The 21,224-nt window shown below is 52.9% G+C and overlaps 2 protein-coding genes across 10 annotated transcripts in view; both read left to right on the top strand.

Annotated features, from left to right (window-relative positions):
* Positions 1-2,384: 2,384 nt before the first annotated feature.
* LOC102143175 (left-right determination factor 1) lies at positions 2,385-5,197 on the top strand. The gene is made up of 4 exons (XM_005540998.5): positions 2,385-2,714; positions 3,459-3,705; positions 3,852-4,091; positions 4,392-5,197. The coding sequence occupies exons 1-4, from the start codon at positions 2,465-2,467 to the stop codon at positions 4,753-4,755; spliced, it is 1,101 nt and encodes a 366-aa protein (XP_005541055.1). The 5' UTR covers positions 2,385-2,464; the 3' UTR covers positions 4,756-5,197.
* Positions 5,198-8,452: 3,255 nt separating this feature from the next.
* The window catches only part of TMEM63A (transmembrane protein 63A), a 36,913-nt gene continuing 24,141 nt past the window's right edge, over positions 8,453-21,224 (top strand). For 7 of the 9 annotated variants that reach the window (XR_012433616.1, XR_012433617.1, XR_012433621.1 and 4 more), the window contains exons 1-5: positions 8,453-8,551; positions 13,298-13,497; positions 16,569-16,648; positions 19,162-19,228; positions 20,104-20,141. Coding sequence is in view for 4 of the 9 variants with exons in the window: in XM_074037472.1 (XP_073893573.1) it covers positions 13,309-13,497; positions 16,569-16,648; positions 19,162-19,228; positions 20,104-20,141 (374 nt within the window). In the remaining 5 variants the exon portion in view is untranslated. Of the gene's footprint in view, positions 8,552-11,495; positions 11,686-13,297; positions 13,498-16,568; positions 16,649-19,161; positions 19,229-20,103; positions 20,142-21,224 lie in introns of all 9 variants that reach the window. The other 2 variants (XM_065542625.2, XM_065542620.2) reach the window with 1 other exon arrangement.

The following is a 21,224-nucleotide window of genomic DNA, read 5'->3' as shown; positions in this document are numbered from 1 at the left end:
GGGCCCACACAGGGGGTGCCTGGAACCACCAAGGAGCCACATGGGCCCCCAGCTCCTCAGCCCAGACGGAGCCCCAGGGAAGGCCCCCCATGAGGCCAGAGTCTGAGCTACTCTGGGAGAACAGGAAGGGCCCACACAAGGGGTGCCTGGAACCACCAAGGAGCCACATGGGCCCCCAGGCCTGGGGTCAGGGAGGTTGATGGTGTGGGTTGGGGCAGCCCAGGACACCTGGACTGGCCTTGGGGCATTTCCTGAGCACTCTCAGAAGTATCTGCCCCTTCCCAGGAAGGGGGCAAAAGCCACCCTGGAGACCCTAGATGCTGGGCTCTGACTTAGAAACCACTCCACTCCTGGACTGTTAGCTTCGCTGACCTCAGAGCCCAGGCCTGAGTCCATCCATGGAGGCCCCAGGATGACCTCTGACCCCTACGTTTTCCCACGGCCCTTACTTGGCAACCTGGCCTCTGGTTGGGGTCACATCCTGGACCACCAGGGGCAGGAGCGTGGTCAAGGGCACAGGGCCCCACTCCTCATCTACCTTCCTACCTGGGCCCCCTCCCCCTCTCCCCAGCATGGCCAGCCCACTGCCCTCCAGTGCCCTTAGTTCTGGGCCCAGGGCCAGGTCCAAATGTGCTCTGAGTCAGGGTAGGGATCACTCATTCCCTTGCCCTGCTCTCCTCCCATAGAAGATCTGGTTCTGGGGCCAGTTTACCATCTCAAGCCCAATCTGGGCAGACCCAGGTGGGGATGGTTGGGGAAGCCAGGCTCCTTCTTCTGCATGACAAAGGGTGGGGCTGCCCTCCCTCCTGGCAACACTTCAGACCATTGTAAACAGTCTCCCAATCCACATTCGCTTTCTTTTTCTGACCTCTGGCTAGCGTTGCCAGATGTGACAAATAAGGGTGAGGTGGCTCAAGCCTATAATCCGAGCACTTTGGGAGGCCGAGACGGGCGGATCACGAGGTCATCAGATTGAGACCATCCTGGCTAACATGGTGAAATCCCGGCTCTACTTAAAAAAAAAAAAAAACTAGCCGGGCGAGGTGGCGGGCGCCTGTAGTCCCAGCTACTCGGGAGGCTGAGGCAGGAGAATGGCATAAACCCGGGAGGCGGAGCTTGCAGTGAGCGGAGATCCGGCCACTGCACTCCAGCCTGGGCGACAGAGCGAGACTCCGTCTCAAAAAAAAAAAAAAAAAAAGAAAAAAGAAAAAATAAATTAAAATATAGGACTCTGGTGAAATTTGAATGTCAGGTAGACAATGAATAATTTTTTAGTATAATTATGTCCCAAATAGTGTCTTGTATTTTATCTGGTAGCCCTACCCCTGGCTGATCACCCAATTGTTTTATTTCCCCAGCAAAACTCTTTAACCAGATCACAAATCCACATTCAGGATAGAGGTCCTCTGTCTTGGGGGATTGTCCCCCTGCCCCAGCCTAGACCTGATCACCTGGATTGAGACCACCTGACTCCCTTTAGGGCATAGGTCAAAACTAGGCTGTAAATAATTTGAGTGTGCCAAGAACTTTGTGAATTGCAAGACCTGACTTTAGATGGACATTGATCATTAACTTTGTGAGCTTCAGGAAGTTGACACATCTCTGAGCCTCAGTTTTTTTTCAGCTCAAAAATTGGGAGAGGTTGCCATGAGCTGAGACTCGGCCATTGCACTCCAGCCTGGGCAACAAGAATGAAACTCTGCCTCAAAAGGAAAAAAAAACTGGGGGAGAAGGTAGCCTGGATATTCCTTTCAACTCTAAACTTTAATTCTGTGAACAGCAGGGATGAGGGAGAGGATGAGGCTCCTTCCTTATTGGACAAAACCCCATTGGTACTAAATGCTCCCAGGCTCCCTTGCCTAGGAAGGTATCCCCAGAACAGTGGGAAGTCTGGTTTCACAACTGGGGACCACCAGCTCAGGATCTCATGAGGCCCCAGGACCCTCTGAGCAGGGGCCCAGATGCTCATCCCTGCAGGCCAGATTGGCCCTTACATTGCCCAAGTCATTCTCGTTCCTGTCGATTGGTTGGTGGCAGCAAGGAACAAGCCTCTAGGTCCACTTACCAGCAACTGGGGGAACTGAGCCTCTTGCAGAGAATGAGAGCCCCATGTCTACTCTAGGAAATGAGCTTTTTAATTTAACTGGTCAGGCCTCAACCCACATTAGGGGTTCACGACCATTGTACAGACAGCCGTAGCCAGCTGTTCACAGCCCAGACAGACTTGTCCTATCTAGACAGCCCCTCCTCCCAGCTCTGGGACCTGTCTGGCTGTGAGCTCCCAGGAGGTCCCAGGGGTGTGACCTCCCTCCCTCCTTCCCTCTCCACTCCTTACCTCCTCCCTCCACCCCAGGCTATAAAGCTGCCCAGGCTTGGCTCTCAGCACATCCAGCTGCCTAAGACCCTCCTTCAGCCATCTCGAGGGACATTCCCATTCTGTCCACCGCTCCTTCCAGGCAGTGCCATGCGACCCCTGTGGCTCTGCTGGGCACTCTGGGTGCTGCCCCTGGCCGGCCCCGGGACGGCCCTGACTGGGGAGCAGCTCCTGGGCAGCCTGCTGCAGCAGCTGCAGCTCAGCGAGGCGCCGGTACTGGACAGGGCCGACATGGAGGAGCTGGTCATCCCTGCCCACGTGAGGGCCCAATACGTGACCCTGCTGCAGCGCAGCCACGGGGACCGCTCCCGCGGCAAGAGGTTCAGCCAGAGCTTCCGAGGTGAGGCCCTCCCTCCCTGCTGCCCCTGGTCCCATGGGGCAGGTCAGATGTGTCCACTCCGGTGGTGTCAAAAGCTCCTGGCCTTGCAGAGGTCTGTGGGAGGCTGGGTGAGGGCCACAGTCTAAAGGGCAGTGAGGTGGGGCCGGGCCTGTGAGGATGGCGGGGCCTCAGCATGCAGTGGTGGAGGCAGTCAGGACTCCCGGGGTGTGTTTTCATACTGCCACTCTGGTCTGAGCTCTACTTGGAGCATATTGCTTTAAAATCATCTCACAACCATTCGCTTATGTGGAACTGGGGTATAACTATGTCTTGCCCGCCTTCCAGCATTGTGAACATCAAAATGAGTCATTGTAAATAGAAGCACGTTTGGGTAACTGGAAAATACTGCACTTAAGTAGACTACCTGGGTTATACCTGGCTGTCAGGGGTGCAGCCTCTCACCTCCCTAGCTCCTCAGTGCGCAGAGCTAGACCCAAGGCCAGGCACCTGGGTGAGGATTCTGCTCCCAGCATCTCAGTTGAGGCAAACTTGCTAGCCCAGGGTCCCACAGGCGCCCCTGCATGCTGGATTGAGATGATTACTAAACAAGGCCCAAATCCAAGGGAGATTTTTAAACTGGGTTTGCCCCAGAGATAGAACAGGGGCCGGTGTCTCCTTGGCCTGGCTGCCAGCTCAGTGGCCCTGCCATCCTCAGAGTTTCCCTGGAGTCCAGGGAGGCCCTGCTGACCCTGCTCTTGTCCCCAGAGGTGGCCGGCAGGTTCCTGGCGTCGGAGGCTAGCACCCACCTGCTGGTGTTCGGCATGGAGCAGCGGCTGCCGCCCAACAGCGAGCTGGTGCAGGCCGTACTGCGGCTCTTCCAGGAGCCGGTCCCCAAGGCCACGCTGCACAGGCACGGGCGGCTGTCCCCGCGCAGCGCCCGGGCCCGGGTGACCGTCGAGTGGCTGCGTGTCCGCGACGACGGCTCCAACCGCACTTCTCTCATCGACTCCAGGTGGGGGTCGCGCGGGCGCGCAGGGCAGGGGGAGGGGGCTGCTCGGCCTGGCTTGGGGGCGGGGACGCGGGGGGCGGGGCGGGGCCCTTGGGGCCCGTCCCAGTCCCCGCCCTCACGCGGCGCTGGGTCTCCGTGTCGTGTCTCAGGCTGGTGTCCGTCCACGAGAGCGGCTGGAAGGTCTTCGACGTGACTGAGGCCGTGAACTTCTGGCAGCAGCTGAGCCGGCCCCGGCAGCCGCTGCTGCTACAGGTGTCGGTGCAGAGGGAGCATCCGGGCCCACTGGCGTCCGGCGCCCACAAGTTGGTCCGCTTTGCCTCGCAGGGGGCGCCGGCCGGGCTTGGGGAGCCCCAGCTGGAGCTGCACACCCTGGACCTCGGAGACTACGGGTAGGTGCTGAGGGTTAAACTGGTGAGCCGAATAAAGAGACAGAGAGGCAATTACATTTGTTTTGAAATGGACAACTTTTCAGAGTGCTCTGGGAATGAATGAGACAACGTATACAATCCTTCCTCTGGTCCTCAGTAAATATCAGTTATTAATTTTCAAGTTATTTGTAGCTGTCTATCCTATATCACAAACATCCAGCTTTTTGAAGTTGAGAGATGGATCATAAATCTCCATCCCAGATGCCCTCTGACCTCAGCCTTCCCAGCTGACTGCTGACCCTGCTCTCTTTGCCCACACAGAGCTCAGGGCGACTGTGACCCTGAAGCACCAGTGACCGAGGGCACCCGTTGCTGCCGCCAGGAGATGTACATTGACCTGCAGGGGATGAAGTGGGCCGATAACTGGGTGCTGGAGCCCCCGGGCTTCCTGGCTTATGAGTGTGTGGGCACCTGCCAGCAGCCCCCGGAGGCCCTGGCCTTCAAGTGGCCGTTTCTGGGGCCACGACAGTGCATCGCCTCGGAGACTGCCTCGCTGCCCATGATCGTCAGCATCAAGGAGGGAGGCAGGACCAGGCCCCAGGTGGTCAGCCTGCCCAACATGAGGGTGCAGAAGTGCAGCTGTGCCTCAGATGGAGCGCTCGTGCCAAGGGGACTCCAGCCATAGGCGCCTGGTGTAGCCACCGAGGGACTTGACTTGTGTGTGTTTCTGAAGTGTTCTAGGGTACCAGGAGAGCTGGTGATGACTGAATTGCTGATGGACAAATGCTCTGTGCTCTCTAGTGAGCCCTGAATTTGCTTCCCTTGACAAGTTACCTCACCTAGTTTGTGCTTCTCAGGAATGAGAGTCCTTGGCCACTGGGGAGCCCTTGCTCAGTTTTCTCTATTCTTATTATTCGCTGCACTATATTCTAAGCACTTACATGTGGAGATACTGTAACCTGAGGGTAGAAACCCCAATGTGTCATTGTTTACTTGTCCTGTCACTGGATCTGGGCTAAACTCCTCCACCACTATGGACCTAAGACCTGGGGTTAAGTGTGGGTTGTGCAACCCCAACTCAGATAATAAAGACTTTGTAAAACATGAATAAAACACATTTTATTCTGTATTTTTGTAATTTTCTATTTTATTTTAATTAATTATTTTTGAGACGGAGTCTTGCTCTGTCACCCAGGCTGGAGTGCAGTGGCCGAATCTCAACTCACTGCAGCCTCCGCCTTCCAGGTTCAAGCGATTCTCATTCCTCAGCATCTTGAATAACTGGGATTACAGGCATGTGCCAAGGCTAATTTTTTGTATTTTTAGTAGAGATGGGGTTTTGCCATGTTGCCCACACTTGTCTGGAACTCCTGACCTCAAGTCATTCGGTAGCCTCAGCCTCCCAAAGTGCTGGGATTATAGGCATGAGCTACTGCACCCGGCTGTAATTTTCCACTTTAATCAAAGCTCTGCAAATTGAGGAAGGAGCAGAAAGTTCTACAGAGATTAGGTCAACCTAATTGTAAACTAAGGAAAGAGCTTGAGTTGGCCAAGACTTGGTAAAGATCTTGGTTAAGTAATACAGGAAACTAGGATTAAAATGCTTTCAGGGCCAGCACCATGGCTCACTCCTGTAATCGAAGCACTTTGGGAGGCCGAGGTGGGCGGATCACTTGAGGCCAGGAGTTCAAGACCAGCCTGGCCAACATGGTGAGACTGCGTTTCTATTAAAAATACAAAAATTAGCTGGGCATGGTGGTGTGCACTTGTAATTCCAGCTGCTCGGGAAGTTGAGGCATGAGAATCACTTAAACCCAGGAGGCGGAAGTTGCAGTGAGCTGAGATCACACCACTGTACTCCAGCCTGGGCAACAGAGCAAGATTCTGTCTCAAAAATAAAATAAAATAAAATAAAAGTAAAATGCATTCTGATTCTAGTATCTGTGGTGCCTGTCCTCTCAGAATTGATACAGAAATCTTTCTGTTCTTGACACTGACTTTCCTGGGCATAGTGATTGGGCTTTATTTCAATCCTACTTGCATCATAATAAAACCTGTGATCAAAATAATCATCTATATTTAGAGAAGAAAATAAAGCTCCAGAGGATCTGGAATTTATAGCTATAAGAGCTGTGCAACTGGGCGTGGTGGCTCACGTTTGTAATCCTGAGGATCACCTGAGGTTGAGAGTTTGAGACCAGCCTGACCAACATGGAGAAACCCCGTCTCTACTAAAAGTACAAAATTAGCCGGGTGTGGTGGCACATGCCTGTAATCCCAGCTACTCAGGAGGCTGAGGCAGGAGAATCACTTGAAGCCAGGAAGTAGAGGTTGCAGTGAGCCGAGATCACACCACTGCACTACAGCCTGAGTGACAGAGCGAGACTCTGTCTCAATAAGTAAATTAATTAATTAATTAAAAATTAAAAAATAAAACAGATTTTACAAACACTTCACACAACTGACATAACAAAGGTTGTGGCTATCTCAATTCACATTCCGATCCATCAAGGCCTTCTCTTGATTTTGAAATAACCTTAACCTACTCAAGAACAAATTTAGAAATCCTTTCTTTCTCTGAAATCTTTGTCAGTGGCTCCAGCATTCTAATTACCAAGACTGGAACCTTGCACTTGCCTGGACCCTGCCCCAATGAATGGTGCCCCCACAGACCAGACATGTGGGGGCACCATTCATTGAGGCAGGGAAGGGAGGAGGACAGGCAGGTGCGGGAGTGGGGAGTAGAAAGAAGATTGGACAGGGACAGTCTCAGGAGCCAACGAGGAGTCCAGGTGCCACACCCAGGACTCTGCAGATGGTCAGATGTGGAGGTAAGAGAGCGGGGAGGGGGGATGGCCAGGCCCAGCTTTGGAGGGACAAGGGCAGAGATGATACTGGGTGGGGGTGGGCACAGAGGAAAAACCCTGGGAAATAACTAGTGGATAGAGGTTTGGGGAGAGAAGGGGAAGCCAGATGGGACAGAAAAGAACTGAGAGAGGCAGGAAGAGACTCTCCCCACCCGACCCCTGGACAGCCACAGACTGGCGCTAGAATCAGGGACAAGGAGGTAATGAGGGATTTTTTTTTTTGGAGACGGAGTTTCACTCTAGTTGCCCAGGCTGGAGTTCAATGGCGCGATCTCGGGTCACTGTACCTCCGCCTCCCAGGTTCAAGCGATTCTCCTGCCTCAGCCTCCCTAGTAGCTGGGATTACAGGCATGTGCCACCACGCCTGGCTAATTTTGTATTTTTAGTAGAGACGGGGTTTCTCCACGCTGGTCAGGCTGGTCTCAAACTCCCGACCTCAGGTGATCCGCCCGCCTCGGCCTCCCAAAGTGCTGGTATTACAGTCATGAGCCACGGCGCCCGGCCATAAGAAGGACATTTTTATACCGTTACAGAAAAAGATGAAAGCTCAGAAATGGAAGAGGTCGGAGAACCCGCAAAGCCATGCATGTGGGGTGAGGACTGCTCAGAACTCAGAGAGGTTTGGTGCTAGAAAGGACCTGAGAGGAAGCTTTGGTCCAACCACTCGTTTCACAGATAGGGAAACAGGGGCCTGCGGATGGGGTGGTTTGCTCCTTGATTCCCAGGGCGCGCGGTCCTCCCCGAACCCAGCCTCGCTTCCTGCGCAGCGCCCAGCAGTCCCAGGCGCGGCGGGCCGGCCCTGCTCTTGCGAGCTTGCGGTCCAGTTGTAGAGGCCACCGGCTTCCTGGAAACATCTGGCTCCGGACCGGGAGGCATGCCGCGCTCTCGGAGCTGGGCTGGAGTAGGTGCCCTTGGCGGCCCTGGCTCTGGCAGTAATGGACTTGGCCCTAGGGAGCGTTGGAAATGCTGCGACCCGCCCCCACATTTTTGCCCGAACGAAGACCCTCCGGGCTTTCACAGTCCGGCCTTCTACAGCGGCGGGGGAGCCGCGGCCTCTCGCAGGGCGCTCCGCGCGGTCCCCGACTGCCCGGAGCCGAGGTGCAGGCTGAATCCTGTTGAGCTCCCCATGCTACCACCCCGCCACCTCCACCCTCCCGGGGCGGGTCTAAGAGCTCTTCGGGGAAATTCAAAGCACCACAGGGACCAACGTTTGCAGATGCTCTCCCTGCGCTGCGACCACCCTGTGCTTGGCCCAGGTCTCCCAGAGGCGTCCAGGCGTGCAGGGGGACGGAAGAGGGTGCGCCCCAACGGATCCCTTCTCGGCCTCTGGACTTGAGATGGCCGGTCCGGGGCTTGCAGATCTCCGGGAGGACCTGCGGGGCTAAGCGACGATCAGGAGGCCAGGCCAGGGCAGAGGACCGCCGAGGGCCACCGCGGAAGGCGCAGTCGGCTGCGTCCAGGCTGGCGCCGGCGCGGGCGAAGGCTCCAAATTGGGCAAGCTGTGGACGCAGCTCTGCGCATGTGCAGGAGGCGCCGGAGTTTCACTTTGTAACTTTTAAGTGGTCGGAACACGCCCCGCCTGGCTAGGTCCCGCCAGACACGCCGCCGCCGCAGGTACAGGGGACAGGGGACGTGAAGGGGGGGAATGCACCCTCCGTCTTTCTCAGGACGTGCGGGGCCGGGTCCACGTCGGGGTGCTCCCCAAGTGTCCGGTTCCGGAACGGCTCCCAGCCTCCGCAGACACCAAAGCCCCCGACCCCAAGCAGGGGTTGACGACGCCGGATTGGGTGGGAGGAGAGGGTCAGAGCAGGGGTCGCCGCGCCCCCATTCCAGCCCTGCGTTCCTCGGGACTTCCTGGCGGCTTTTCAGGACTTCCCTCTCCGACGCTCCGGCTTTTCGCTTTCAGGGCTGGTACCTCCTTCCCCATCCCTCTCTTTGGGATTTGTCGGCGGAATCCGACCTCTCACCTAACTAGGAGCGCAGCTCTGGGCTCCTCCGACCCTAGACGAGGCCGGGCTGGGAAAGGGCCAGGCGTCCGAGTCTCCTGACGCCAGGAAGGCAGAGGCCACCCTCGGGCTGTCCCTGGGTGACCACTTCCTGCAGCCTTGGCGGAGTCCTGAGGACGGAGGCTGGGGACTCGGGAACTTGGGGAGAAGGGCGGGGGCAGGACAGGTGAGGCGAGCTCTGCTAAGAAACCAAATCCGCAAAGGTTCCAGCACCTGATAAGAATAGCTGCCTGAGGCCCTGGAGGGGCCTTGGTCATTCAGCCCCAGGCAGGTGGTGTCCTCTTCAAGGGCAGGGGTGGACAGCGTGGTGGACCCCCTGACCCCTCCCCGCCCCCCCCCCCCCCCCCCCCGACACCTGTCAGGTCATCCTCATGTCTGCTGTGCCTTCAGGGGGATATGAACGGAAGCCTAGGCTCCTTTTCCCTTCACACACCCCCTTCCTTTGTTTAGTATGGGGGCAAAGGTCTCTCCTAGCTGTTCATTGGGCTCTAACAGAGAAGACATCAGGTGGGGTCCTGCCCTTGTGTTTCCCATTAGCTGGAGGGGTGACTTAAAATAAAGGCAAACAGCTTCTAATTGCTTGCTAGGGCCGGTCCTGGGCTAAGTGCTTTACAGGTGTTGTTTGGGGTCTGTGCCTCCCAACAGCCCCGTGAGAGAAAGTGATCACTCGCATTTCCAGGCCATGGAAGCCAAGGCATGGAGTGGTTAGGCTGCTTGTCTGAACTGCGTGGTGCTGAGACCCTAACTCCAGAGTCTGCTCACATAATCCCTGAGCCACACTGCCTCTCGTTTCAGCCAGGGGCTGTGTCATTTCGTTTGTGCTCCAGGGTAGAGGTAAACAGTTGTCCGGGTTACTGGGTCCTGTTTGGTGTTGCCATAAGGAGACGTTTGTACTTTACTCTGCAACCTTATTCTGCATCTGAAAGACCAGAGTTAGCTCCTGAGGCAGAAGGCTGGAGCAGCTTGTAGTTTTGCTATGGTCATCACAGGATTGAAAGATTTGGTGATGATAAAATTATCCTGAATTTGTACGGGCCTTCTTGCAAGAACCAACAATATCCATATACTTCCTGCAACATTGTGCTGGCATTTCTAGAGCTTGTCAAGTTGGTCACCAGGCCAGTCTTTGCTGCCAATGGAGACTAGGCAGTGGGTTAGCATAGGTGGTTTACTTTGGCAAGTTCAGACAGCTGTTGGATTTAGCCATCTCCCACTGGCCACAATCAGATGCTTGCATGCACATGGGTTGAACTTTGGGTTGGGAGCGTGAAGTCACCTGCTGCCCACTCTGGCTCTTGGGCCTCAGCAGTAATTCTTGGCTTTCCTACCCTCAGCATATTGAGTGGGAATAAAGGGATGAATGGAGAATTTCTGGAAGGCACAGATAAGTGCTAGGCATTCACATACATCTAGGATGACTGAATATTGCCTGGGGTTCTCAGCCAGGCGGTGCCACTGCAACCACAGTGCCTAGCTGCTGGTTTGGCCTCCTCCATATAGCTGCCAGCTGGGTGCTCCCCTCCCCCTGCCTTCTCCTCAGTCTGGCAGCGCTGCTTCATGGTGTCTGTGTTCTCAGCTGCCCGTGCACAACGTGCCTGTTTGTGAAGATGCAGAGGAGCTGTCCTGTTGAGAGCCAGAGGGATGGAGCTGTTTCAGTGGGATCTGGACTTTACCTGTCTAATGGGCAGGCACAGGCTGGGACTCAGCTGAAGGGTCTGAGAGAGACTGGATCCCCAGAGCTGTGCCCTAACCTGGGTGCTCATCGGAGAGGGCAGACATGACTGGCCACCTGAACTTACCTCCATCTCAGGCTCATAGTATTTGCTAGCCACCTCCCTGAGTTCTTATCAGACTTTGTCAAACCACCCTGGGAAGCCTATTTGGCAAGAGACAAGTGACTTAGAGGCATAACTGGGGCTGGAGGGGGAAGAGAAGCCACAGGTATTTCCCTTCGTGGAGGCCTCTCTCCTTCTCTGCAGTCCTGGCGAGGGTTTGCCACTCCCAGCACCACCACAGCACCCTCCCCTTTCCAGGGACAATGCTCCCTCTGTGAGCATTTTATGGGATGTTTTTTCTTTCCACTTCACTTCTCAAGCCTTCCTTGTTCATGCTGCTGTGTTCCTTTTTCCTAATTCTAGCTCTTGGGGAACCTTGGGGAGCTTCCCCAGTAGCACTAGCCCTTGGGGCCCAGGTGAAGTCCTTTGCTTGGGGTCCTACCATGAGCCCACAGCTTCCAGGGCTTCTGTGGGAGAGGGCTGCTCCCCTAGCCCCAGCAGGTCCTTGAGTTATTGGTGAAGAGGAGAGAGGCTGGGTCCGCAGGTGGTGCTGGCTGAGGAAGGAGGAGTAGAGTCGCACAGAGGAGCACTGACGGATGGAGAACCAGTTCTGGGAGTTTGGGGAGAGATCCAGGCAGGAGGGAGCCCACTGGGCAGAACGTAAAGCTCCGTATGGGCAGCATGCATACACGGGTGTGTGCTGGAGGGTTTCCATCCAGACCCCTATGCTGGAAAAGGGTGGCTCCCATGTGATGCTGGGTGTCTGTGATCCTTCAGGAAAGTCTACAGGCTGGTACCCCAGGACTTGCTGGTCAGGAAAGCCCTGCAGGAAATGAGTGTTAGTTCTGAGGCCTGGCCCTTCGCAGCTTGGGAGGTACCGGGGCTGCTTTTGCCTTTGCCAGAGACAGCTCCAACTGAGGACCTCCCCAACGGGTCCATCCACAGTCCTTCCTTCCCCTAGCGTCTGGTAAGTGTGGGGACAGGAAGAAGGAGGGGTAGGTGGTGGCCTCAAAGTGTTGGGCTGGGGTGTTCCATTGGGTGGTACCACTGGGTGGGGTTTAAAGGGAAGCCAAGAACATCTGTGTTCCAGAGGTCACTCTTGTGACTGTGTTCAGAGCCAGCAGCCCCATGACTCTGGCATCACAACCCCCACTACCTCCAGCCATTGCCAAGTCTCTTAGAAGGTTGAGAAAGTGACTTGGCTCTCTGGGGGATGCTCCCATGCTCTTGGACTTTCCACTTATTCACCCTTCCTGTACTTCCTGTCGTGTGTGTGTGTGTGTGTGTGTGTGTGTGTGTGTGTGTGTGTGTAGGTGTCCATGTGTGATTGTCCCCAGCACTGCAGGCCTAGGGGTTACCCAACATACCCCACCAGCACTACTGGTATCCAAACATCTGTTTGCATTCTCTATATCTTTTCTTCTTGTTCTCAAGATCTTTGTCCCTATAACAGCTAGAAGCACCAGACTTAGCAGAAATCCCCTGGGAATTCTAGATTTACCAGATTTGGGCAGATGGGATCTTAAGCAAGTCCAGGTTGAACATGTGTTCTGGCCCTTCAGCCACAGTGTGAGAACTTGGACACTAACTCCCGGGCCTCAGGTGTCAGGGGACAGACACTGGAGATTTCTATTAGCTTCACCAGGGGCACCAGGAGCCTCAGGAAGGAAAGGTCAACAACCCAGCCTGGAGCAGTGTTTGCTTTGGAAATGCTGGGCCTTGCAGTTAGACTGATGGTACCCAGGAGGGGTATGTATGTGTGAAAGGGCGGAGCTGGGGGACCCAGAGGTACCTGAGAAGGCCTTGGAACTCCTGACTCCCTCCCCCTCCCTACCCTAGACCACCCCCTTTGCTTTCTCCTCTGTGGCAAAGTAAAAAGAGAACTGGCATCTGAGAGTCAAGACACTGGGTTTGGGATTCAATTCTGCCCTGACCAGCTCCTTAACCTTAACCTTGGGGCAAGTTATTAAACCTCTGAGGCTTGGTTTCCAAGTATAACAGATGGACCCATCTCTGAGGTCCCAGCTCTGACATTCTGTGAGCAGTGGGAGTGAGGTGTTGTCTGTGGTTCATGGATGGACCATCATGAATACTTGGATGTTCCCTTCTTCCCTGTTTATCTCTGTGTTTTCCTCTTCTTGCCTTTGTGTGCCTTTCTCCCTCTCCCCTGCCTGTACTGCAGTTCTGCCAGTGGCTTCTGCAGGAGTGACTTTCCCAACATGAGTCCTGGAGGCTAGAGGAGCTTTAGGACTTCTTAAGCCAGCAGCTGCACCAACTCTGTCCCTCCCTTACTCCATGTCACCCCCTCTGGGGATCTGTCCACTGTGTCCTGGATGAGCCATCCACTCTGACCATCTGATCCCCCGAGATTGTCCCATAATGGAGCCATTCTCTGTGGACACCGCCAGGCACTCAGAGGTCCAATGTCTGGCTCTCCTGGACTCCTTGCTGCTGGCTCCCTGTGCCCGACCAGTCCCTGGGGAAATGCCCACCTTTGGTTCTGCCAGCACTGGTGGGAACCTGCAAGAAATTTGAGCACTGAACATCTGTCTGCCTCGTTCTGTTGTCCTGTGCTCCAGGGAAGACAGGCATGATGGCGGACTCCCCATTCCTGGAGCTGTGGCAGTCCAAGGCCGTGTCCATCAGGGAGCAGCTGGGCCTCGGGGACCAGCCCAATGACTCCTATTGCTACAACTCGGCCAAAAACAGCACCGTGCTCCAGGGAGTCACCTTTGGTGGCATCCCCACTGTCCTGCTCATAGACGTCAGCTGCTTCCTGGTGAGAGCCCTCACGAATCGTGTCCTACTGCCTCAGTTATTTGTTTAAATCCCCCGCCCAGGGCCTTCTGGGAAACTTAGATGAGAAGTCAGATGTAGCTGGGTTTAAATCCCTACTCTGCTGCTTACGAGCTCTGTGACTTGGGCATGTTACATAGCTTCTGTGCACCTCCCCTTTCTGCTCCGGAAATGGAGATCACAATTCCTGCCTCAGAGGATTTTGGAGATTGGATAAGGCCAAAATACTCACATAGCTACGCCTGTGATTATTACCATGATTGCAGAGCTCTCTGCCTGTCATGTCTTTAAGGCCCTTGGGAAGGGTCATCTCAAGGGGTTGAGAAATGTGAATGGAGAGTACGGACTAGAATAGAGCAGCTGCAATTCCCAAGTGTCACCTCCTGTTCCCCTCTGGCATCCCTGGGGTTTTTAAAGAATCAGAAGCTGGGCTGAGTATGGTGGCTAATGCCTGTAATCCCAGCACTTTGGGAGGCTAAGGCGAGTAGGTCGCCTGAGGTCAGGAGTTCGAGACCAACCTGGCTAACATGGTGAAACCCTGTCTCTACTAAAAATACAAAAAATTACCTGAGTGTGGTGGCGCATGCCTGTAATCCCAGCTACTCTGGAGGCTGAGGCAGGAGAATTTCTTGAACCTGGGAGGCGGAGTTGCAATGAGCCAAGATCGTGCCACTGCACTCCAGCCTGGGCAACAACAGCGAGACACTGTCTCAAAAAAAAAAAAAAAAAAAAAAAAAAAAAAAAATCAAAAGCTGATTCTCAGAGCGTGCCTTCAGCAGGTGGCCTTTCTTTAACGTAGATCTCCTTGTTTACAAGGATGCCTCCAATTTGAAACATGTCATTGTTCTTCCTTATGCAGACTCAACATTAGCTGGCTGAGATTTATTGGGGTTAAAGTGCCTCTTCTTTTCACAAATGCCATGGGCTGGCCAGTGCCTCTTGATGCTGTCTCCTAACATGTAGCAGAGACCATCTGAATGAAGGGGGCAGATGGCTCTGATGGAGTAAACACCCTTGGACTGCTTGGAGCTAGAGACTAGGCTTGGGTGGGGAATGTGGGGAGAGTGGCTTAGGGTAGCAGGAAGGAGTGGACAGTGGTGTTGGGGTGGATTTCAGAGTTGGTGGGATTAGAGGAGGGTGGCCCTGGGTCTTCAGGGTAGGGAGAGTTTGGCCAAGGTGAGGAGTAAAGAGAGGGGGGTCTGGGCAGGGACCCTAGGTGGGCTGGGTGGGTATTGTTACAACAGTGTTGGTTGAGAAGAGAGTCACCCTCTACTGGAGTGTGCTGCTGAAGGTGAATTTTTTTTTTTTTTTTTTGAGACAAAGTCTCACTCTGTCACCCAGGCTGAAGTACAGTGGCATAATCACAGTTCACTGCGACTTCCTCCTCCTGGGCTCAAGCAATCCTCCCACCTCAGCCTCCTGTATAGCTCAGACTACAAGCACATGCCACCACGTCTGGCTAATTTTTGCATTTTTGGTAGAGATGGGGTTTCACACCATGTTGCCTAGGCTGGTCTCAAACTCCTGAGCTCAAGTGATTCACCAGCCTTGGCCTCCCAAAGTGCTGGGATTACAGGAGTGAGCCACAGTGCCTGGCCAGGGGTGGGTTTTTATTGCAGTAAGTTTTGGGGGTGGGGGAGCAGGGACACATAAGAGCCAGAGGGCCCTGGAGAGCATGGGTTTGTGGGAAACATCTGCACTGCACAGGCCAGGGCGGCAGCTGCTGTGGACAGGGAGGGCAGGCACCTGCTGAGCAGGTTTCGTGGTTTTCCTACAACACGACTCACCTGCCTTTGAAAATATGTCACCAACTTCCTGATTCACCTGAAGAAAATTCCACGAGAACTCAGTGCCTCTGGGGTTCAGGTCTTCTGGATTTCCTTTAGGAAAACAAAGCCCCCCTTCAAAACCCCTGTTTCTGATCAGAGCAGGCAGGGATGTGCTTGCTAAGATTTATTTCTCTACCTCCCTGAACCTCAAAGAGAGAGACCCTGTCTAGGGAGGGAAGAGAGGCAGGAACATGGCAGGGAGCCTGCCAAGGTAGACTGTGGGGAGGGAGGACAGTCTAGAGTGTACAGATGTCTAGAGCTAACTGGCTTAGTCCAGCCCTGAGGTTGCCGTTGGACACAAGCTTGCTGAGGTGTCCCAGCTTACGGAGGCCGAGCCAGCCCGAGCACAGGTTCTCGTGGGGCCTTGCTGCCTGCATGCATGCTCTGTGCCTGCGGGGCCTGCCTTCAGGGGAACCAAACTCAGAGGAAAAATCTGACCATTTCTGGCTCAGCCTGAGGAGGCTGTGCTACCTTGGTTCTGTAATTTAAAATGAAATTTCTGGCCAGCGTGGTGGCTCACGCCTGTAATCCCAGCCCTTTGGGAGGCTGAGCCAGGTGGATCACCTGAGGTCAGGAGTTCGAGACCAGCCTGACCAATATGGTGAAACCCTGTCTCTACTAAAATACAAAAATTAGCCGGGCATGGTGGCAGGCATCTGTAGTCCCAGCTACTCTGGAGGCTAAGGCATGAGAATTGCTTGAACCAGGGAGGCGGAGGTTGCAGTGAGCCGAGATCATGCCATTGCACTCTAGCCTGGGTGACAGAGCGAGACTCCATCTCAAAAAAAGAAAAAAGAAATTTTCTGTAAAGTGAAGAAGGACACTGGTTCCTGGGACTGCTGTGAGGCCAGACCTTACCCTTCTGCTTAGGGGCCACTGAAGGCAGATCAGGGCCTGAGACTGGGTCCTTGTGGTGTCACTGCTGCCTTGAGAGCAAGAGACAGGGCTGACGTGCATAACTAGGCAGGCTCCAGGCAAGCTTGGCATCAGCGCTGGCAGCCTTGGTGGCGTGGGCACAGGTGACAGGAGCTGGTGAAAGGGGTGAGCAAAGCATCCAGGCTACTGAGCTGTGTGGCCTTGGGCAGCTCAGTGCCCTCTCTGGGCCTGTGTGTTTTCCTTCTAGCCCTGCTGAGTGCAGGCAGGTGGGTTTTACCCCTGAGACCGCTGTGTCTTCTAATGAGAAGCCATCCAATATGCTTTTACTTGGTTTATTTTCTATTTTTAGTTCTTAATCTTGGTGTTTTCCATTATAAGAAGAAGATTCTGGGACTATGGCCGCATTGCTCTGGTGTCAGAAGCAGACAGGTAAAGACATATCACCTAGGCCATGAGCATGCATGTGTGTACGTGTATATGAGTGTGTGTGTACATATATGTGTGTATAGTGTGAGTGTGTCCCTGGAATGGGCTGGGGGCTTATGAAGCCCTCCGTGTGGGCAGGACCCACACGTGACACTGCTATTAGATTGTGTTCACTGAGTGTATCTACTTGGCCTGTACCAATAGCTATTCTCTTTGCTCTTCACCACAGACCCATGAGATCAGCCTCACTACCCTCATTGTGCTCACAAAACCAAAACCAAAACAAAAACCAAAACCCAGGCTTAGATGCTCAGCTCCCTCAGGGCTTCTGTTGGGCCAAGGCTGTGAACCTTGTTGGCCTCGAACAGATTGCTTTAGATACTGAGGGCTTTCATCATCCTCTGAAGAGGATGCCCATTTTCTTTCTCCCCTTGAGTGTTTTAAGTGATTATCTTTGAAATTAATTAGCTTGGGGCCAGGGTTGGGTGAGGATCAAGAAGGGCAGCAGAGCCGTCAGGGAACTGTCCCACCCTCCTGCCAGGTCAGTGCCGGCTTTGGATAAGTCTGTTACAAAGCACAGGCTCCCTCGGCTGGGCCTCAGGTCCTTCTAGTTCTGCGTGAGGCTCTAGGATTCTCTGTTCATGTCGCCTAAAGGGTGACAGTGAATTCTGGATCTGCACAACCTGACGTTCCAGCTCCAGCTGGCTGTTTGCACCCAGGATCTTATGTCAGATGTGGCAATAGGAAGTGAGTGATGAAAACTCAGGCACTGGCCCCAGCTGCCACCCAGAGCCTCCCCTGGGGCTCTTCAGGCAGACCCTCCACTCTCGGGCCCCTCCTGACATGTGGCCTGAGTGACAGGGTCCTTTGAACTGGGAAAAGGAGAGGTGTACCTGAAAATGCACCATCCTTTCCCATGATCTCTGCTCTGGGATTTGCTAAAGCCTGAGGTGATGACCTTGGACTGTTGGGGAGAAACTTTTGGGACATCTGATGCCTTTACAGCACATTCAGCTAGAAGTGGGGGCTGTGCACTCTGGTTGAAAAGACCACTTGGGGATCAGAGGGCCCTGCTGCATCCCTGGCTGTGCAACCTCGGTCAAGGCCCCAAACTTATTAGGGTCGGTCTCCTTCTGTCGTCTCTTCTCCATGAGGTCACCGTGAAGGTCAAAAGGGAAGGTCTCTGCAAAGGCTTTTAAAGTTAAGTTTCATCATGTGTTTTGTCTTTAGCAGGGGGACAGTAGAACCAGGAATAGGAGACTAGAGAAAAGGAGTCACGGCCAGGCATGTTGGCTCACAGCTATAATCCTAGCACTTTGGGAGGCTGAAGCGGGTGGATCATGAGGTCAGGAGTTCAAGACCGGCCTGGCCAAGATGATGAAACCCTGTCTCTATTAAAAATACAAAAATTAGCTGGGCATGGTGGCGGGTGCCTGTAAGCCCAATCACTCAGGAGGCTGAGGCAGAGAATTGCTTGAACCCGGGAGGCAGAGGTTGCAATGAGCCAAGATTGTACCACTGCACTTCCAGCCTGGGTGACAGAGCCAGACTCCATCTCAAAAAAAAAAAAAAAGAAAAGCAGTCACATATTGCAAACACCTCAGATTTATAGCACATGGGGTATTTTTATGGGAGTACTTGCAAGAAAGGATTTGATTACAATGCCACTATATAAAGTGCCATCATTTGTCCACTCTAAAAGATATGTTTTGACATTTCTCATCTCCGAAATTGGGAGGCATCTTGTGATTGGTGGGTGGTCATAGGTTATTTGGCAGCATTTTTTCTTTAACAGTTCATAAAATAATTATGCAAATTACAACCAGTGGTATCTTAGATTTGATAAAATGTAGTATTTATTCCAAATTTTATTTGATATTGGGAAATATGCTATAAATTGGCAACCCTTTGAAGTCACTTTAGCTAGACCAGTCACAATGATATGGTTTCTGGGTGTTGACTCCTTGCTGTTCATCCTGTATAACGTAGTTTTTTTTTTTTTTTTTTTTTTTTTTTTTTGAGACGGAGTCTTGCTCTGTTGCCCAGGCTGGAGTGCAGTGGCCGGATCTCAGCTCACTGCAAACTCTGCCTCCCGGGTTTACGCCATTCTCCTGCCTCGGCCTCCCGAGTAGCTGGGACTACAGGCGCCCGCCACCTCGCCCGGCTAGTTTTTTTGTATTTTTTAGTAGAGACGGGGTTTCACCGTGTTCGCCAGGATGGTCTCGATCTCCTGACCTCGTGATCCGCCCGCCTCGGCCTCCCAAAGTGCTGGGATTACAGGCTTGAGCCACCGCGCCCGGCCTATAACGTAGTTTTATACCATGCCTGGGAATGGTCATTGTCCTTGTCTCTGTCTTTCACAGAGTGAGTTATATTTTGTCTCAGCCATTGAGGGCTGGTAGCTTTGGTTCTGAGCTCCAAGAGGCAGCAAAATACTGGACATGATCTTTTTGACTCTTTGATTTCTTTTTTTTTAAGGAATTATCTGTCATTGTTTTTCTTTTTTGTGTCTCTAGCGAGTCCAGATTTCAGAGATTGTCATCGACTTCCTCCTCAGGGCAACAAGACTTTGAAAATGAGCTGGTTGGTATCTAAGGAACAGTTGTGGTCATGGCCAGGCGTTGGGGACTGGCAGTCATGGTTTTGGGGAGGGAGCAGGGTGGATCTTGAGTGCCAAGTGCTGGAGAAAGTGCTTTTCTGCATTGACGAAGGCACCTGAACTTGGGAAGTACCGCAGGAGAGATGGCAGCTGGATGACCGGGGATCTTGAGACTGGATGAACTTGCAGGTGGAAAGGGCTACGGAATCCCTTGGGCTTCCCCAGCACTTCTCTCTCTTACATGTATGGCTTTGTGTGACAGTTAATTATGGACTTGCCAGCTGGATTATGAGCCAGATGTGGGCAAGAGCCCTGCCTTCTCCAGCTCTGTTCCCCAGCGCCTGATGCCTAGTAGGTGCTTAGTCATTGTTGAATGAATTATTGAACAAATATTTGTCTTTCCTAGCTGGATAACAGCCCAGCTTTAGGGGTATTAAGTTTAAGAGATGTGAAGGACAATAAAACCTACAGACACCCTTTCCCCTTAACACCCATTCCAGCAGACCATCCAATCCATTATTAGGCTTGTTTCCTCTCTTTTGCCTCACCTCTTGGTCAGTGATTGTAAACAATCAAACAGCAGCCCACATCACTTTCCCCAGAGCTGCCCTGAGCTTTCATCAGATTTGATCTAAGTTTTGTGATTTGACCACGAGGTTGTCAAGAGATTTTAGCAGGAATTCCAGGCATGTGGTGTATATTGTGAAGTACTGGGCGCATGCTTGCTGAATATGGGATAAAAGCACTGTTTTTTGTACAACAGGAGGTTAAATGGTTATTTAATGTCAAAGACAATAGTTACATCTGCCTCCCAAAGACACAGATGTTGGAAGCTAATCCCTGTTCTCTCCATTTCCAGGGATGCTGTCCCTGGCTGACTGCCATCTTTCGTCTGCAGTAAGTACACTATGGGGCAGCTGCTGGGGGGCCTTTGGGCTGGTTTTTTTGGGTATTTGGCCAATCAAGAGGCAAGAGCCAAGATGCTTGATCTTAAGATGCGGTCTCTTAGATACTTTTCAGTTAATGTCCAAAGCAGTATGTGAGGGCTGAGAATCAAGGTGGCCAGGCAGCCCCTGGGGTCAGGGGCAGAGGAAGGAGGCCTGTAGGATTGGAGCCTCCATGCTGGAGGGCAGACAGTCCCTGCTGGAGCCTGGAGCTTCCCAAATTGAGGTGGATCCGAAGAGTTCTTGAAGGTAGAGATGAACTTTATTTATTTCAACATATTCAGTGGAAATCATATGTTCATCTCTCATAATACTGCACAAACTAAAGCTATTTTTTTGCTTTAATTATTCAACTTAATATTTAACACCAATTAGATGTCAATGGAAGCTCTCCTAGGCAGGTTTGCATGTCTTTGAATTAGTGAAAAGTGAAGAAATATAATACATTCAATTCATTTGGTTACAAGTTTTCTTTTTTCAAATGGGGCCCATGGAGAGAAATCTAAAAGATTATTAAAGGTGATTAAGAGCCAGTTAGTTACCTCTCATGTGGTGGAGGGAGCCAGGAGGCGGGGACTGATGTGAGTCTTGGTTCTCACCTGCTGCCATATTCCATCGAATCTAAGAAGTCATTGTTGTAAGATGCATGTTATTTTATATAGCACTAAGAACAAGAAAACGTTGCCAGCTAAGCTACCATCAACTATCACGATAGGATACACCTCATTTCAGAGGAGTTGAAATATGCCCGGCTGCAGTGGCTCACGCCTGTAATCCCAGCCCTTTGGGAGGCTGAGGCAGGCAGATCACGAGGTCAGGAGTTTGAGACTAGCCTGGCCAACATGGTGAAACGCCATCTCTACTAAAAATACAAAAATTAGCCGGGCTTGGTGATGGGTGCCTGTAATCCCAACTACTCGGGAGGCTGAGGCAGGAGAATCACTTGAAACCGGAAGGCAGAGGTTGCAGTGAGCCAAGATCACCCCCACTGCACTCCAGCCTGCACGAAAGAGCAAAACTCCGTCTCAAAAAAAAA

The sequence above is a fragment of the Macaca fascicularis genome, chromosome 1, assembly GCF_037993035.2.
Source record: "Macaca fascicularis isolate 582-1 chromosome 1, T2T-MFA8v1.1".
NCBI classification, from domain to species: domain Eukaryota; kingdom Metazoa; phylum Chordata; class Mammalia; order Primates; family Cercopithecidae; genus Macaca; species Macaca fascicularis.
Note: the sequence above shows the minus strand (reverse complement) of the source record. Positions and strands in the feature narration are given on the sequence as shown.

Coding starts and splice junctions, on each gene's coding strand:
- LOC102143175 (XM_005540998.5), top strand. CDS start 2,465: ATGCGACCCCTGTGGCTCTGCTGGGCACTCTGGGTGCTGCCCCTGGCC. Junction 2,715..3,458: donor GTTCAGCCAGAGCTTCCGAG/GTGAGGCCCTCC, acceptor TCTTGTCCCCAG/AGGTGGCCGGCAGGTTCCTG. Junction 3,706..3,851: donor ACTTCTCTCATCGACTCCAG/GTGGGGGTCGCG, acceptor GTCGTGTCTCAG/GCTGGTGTCCGTCCACGAGA.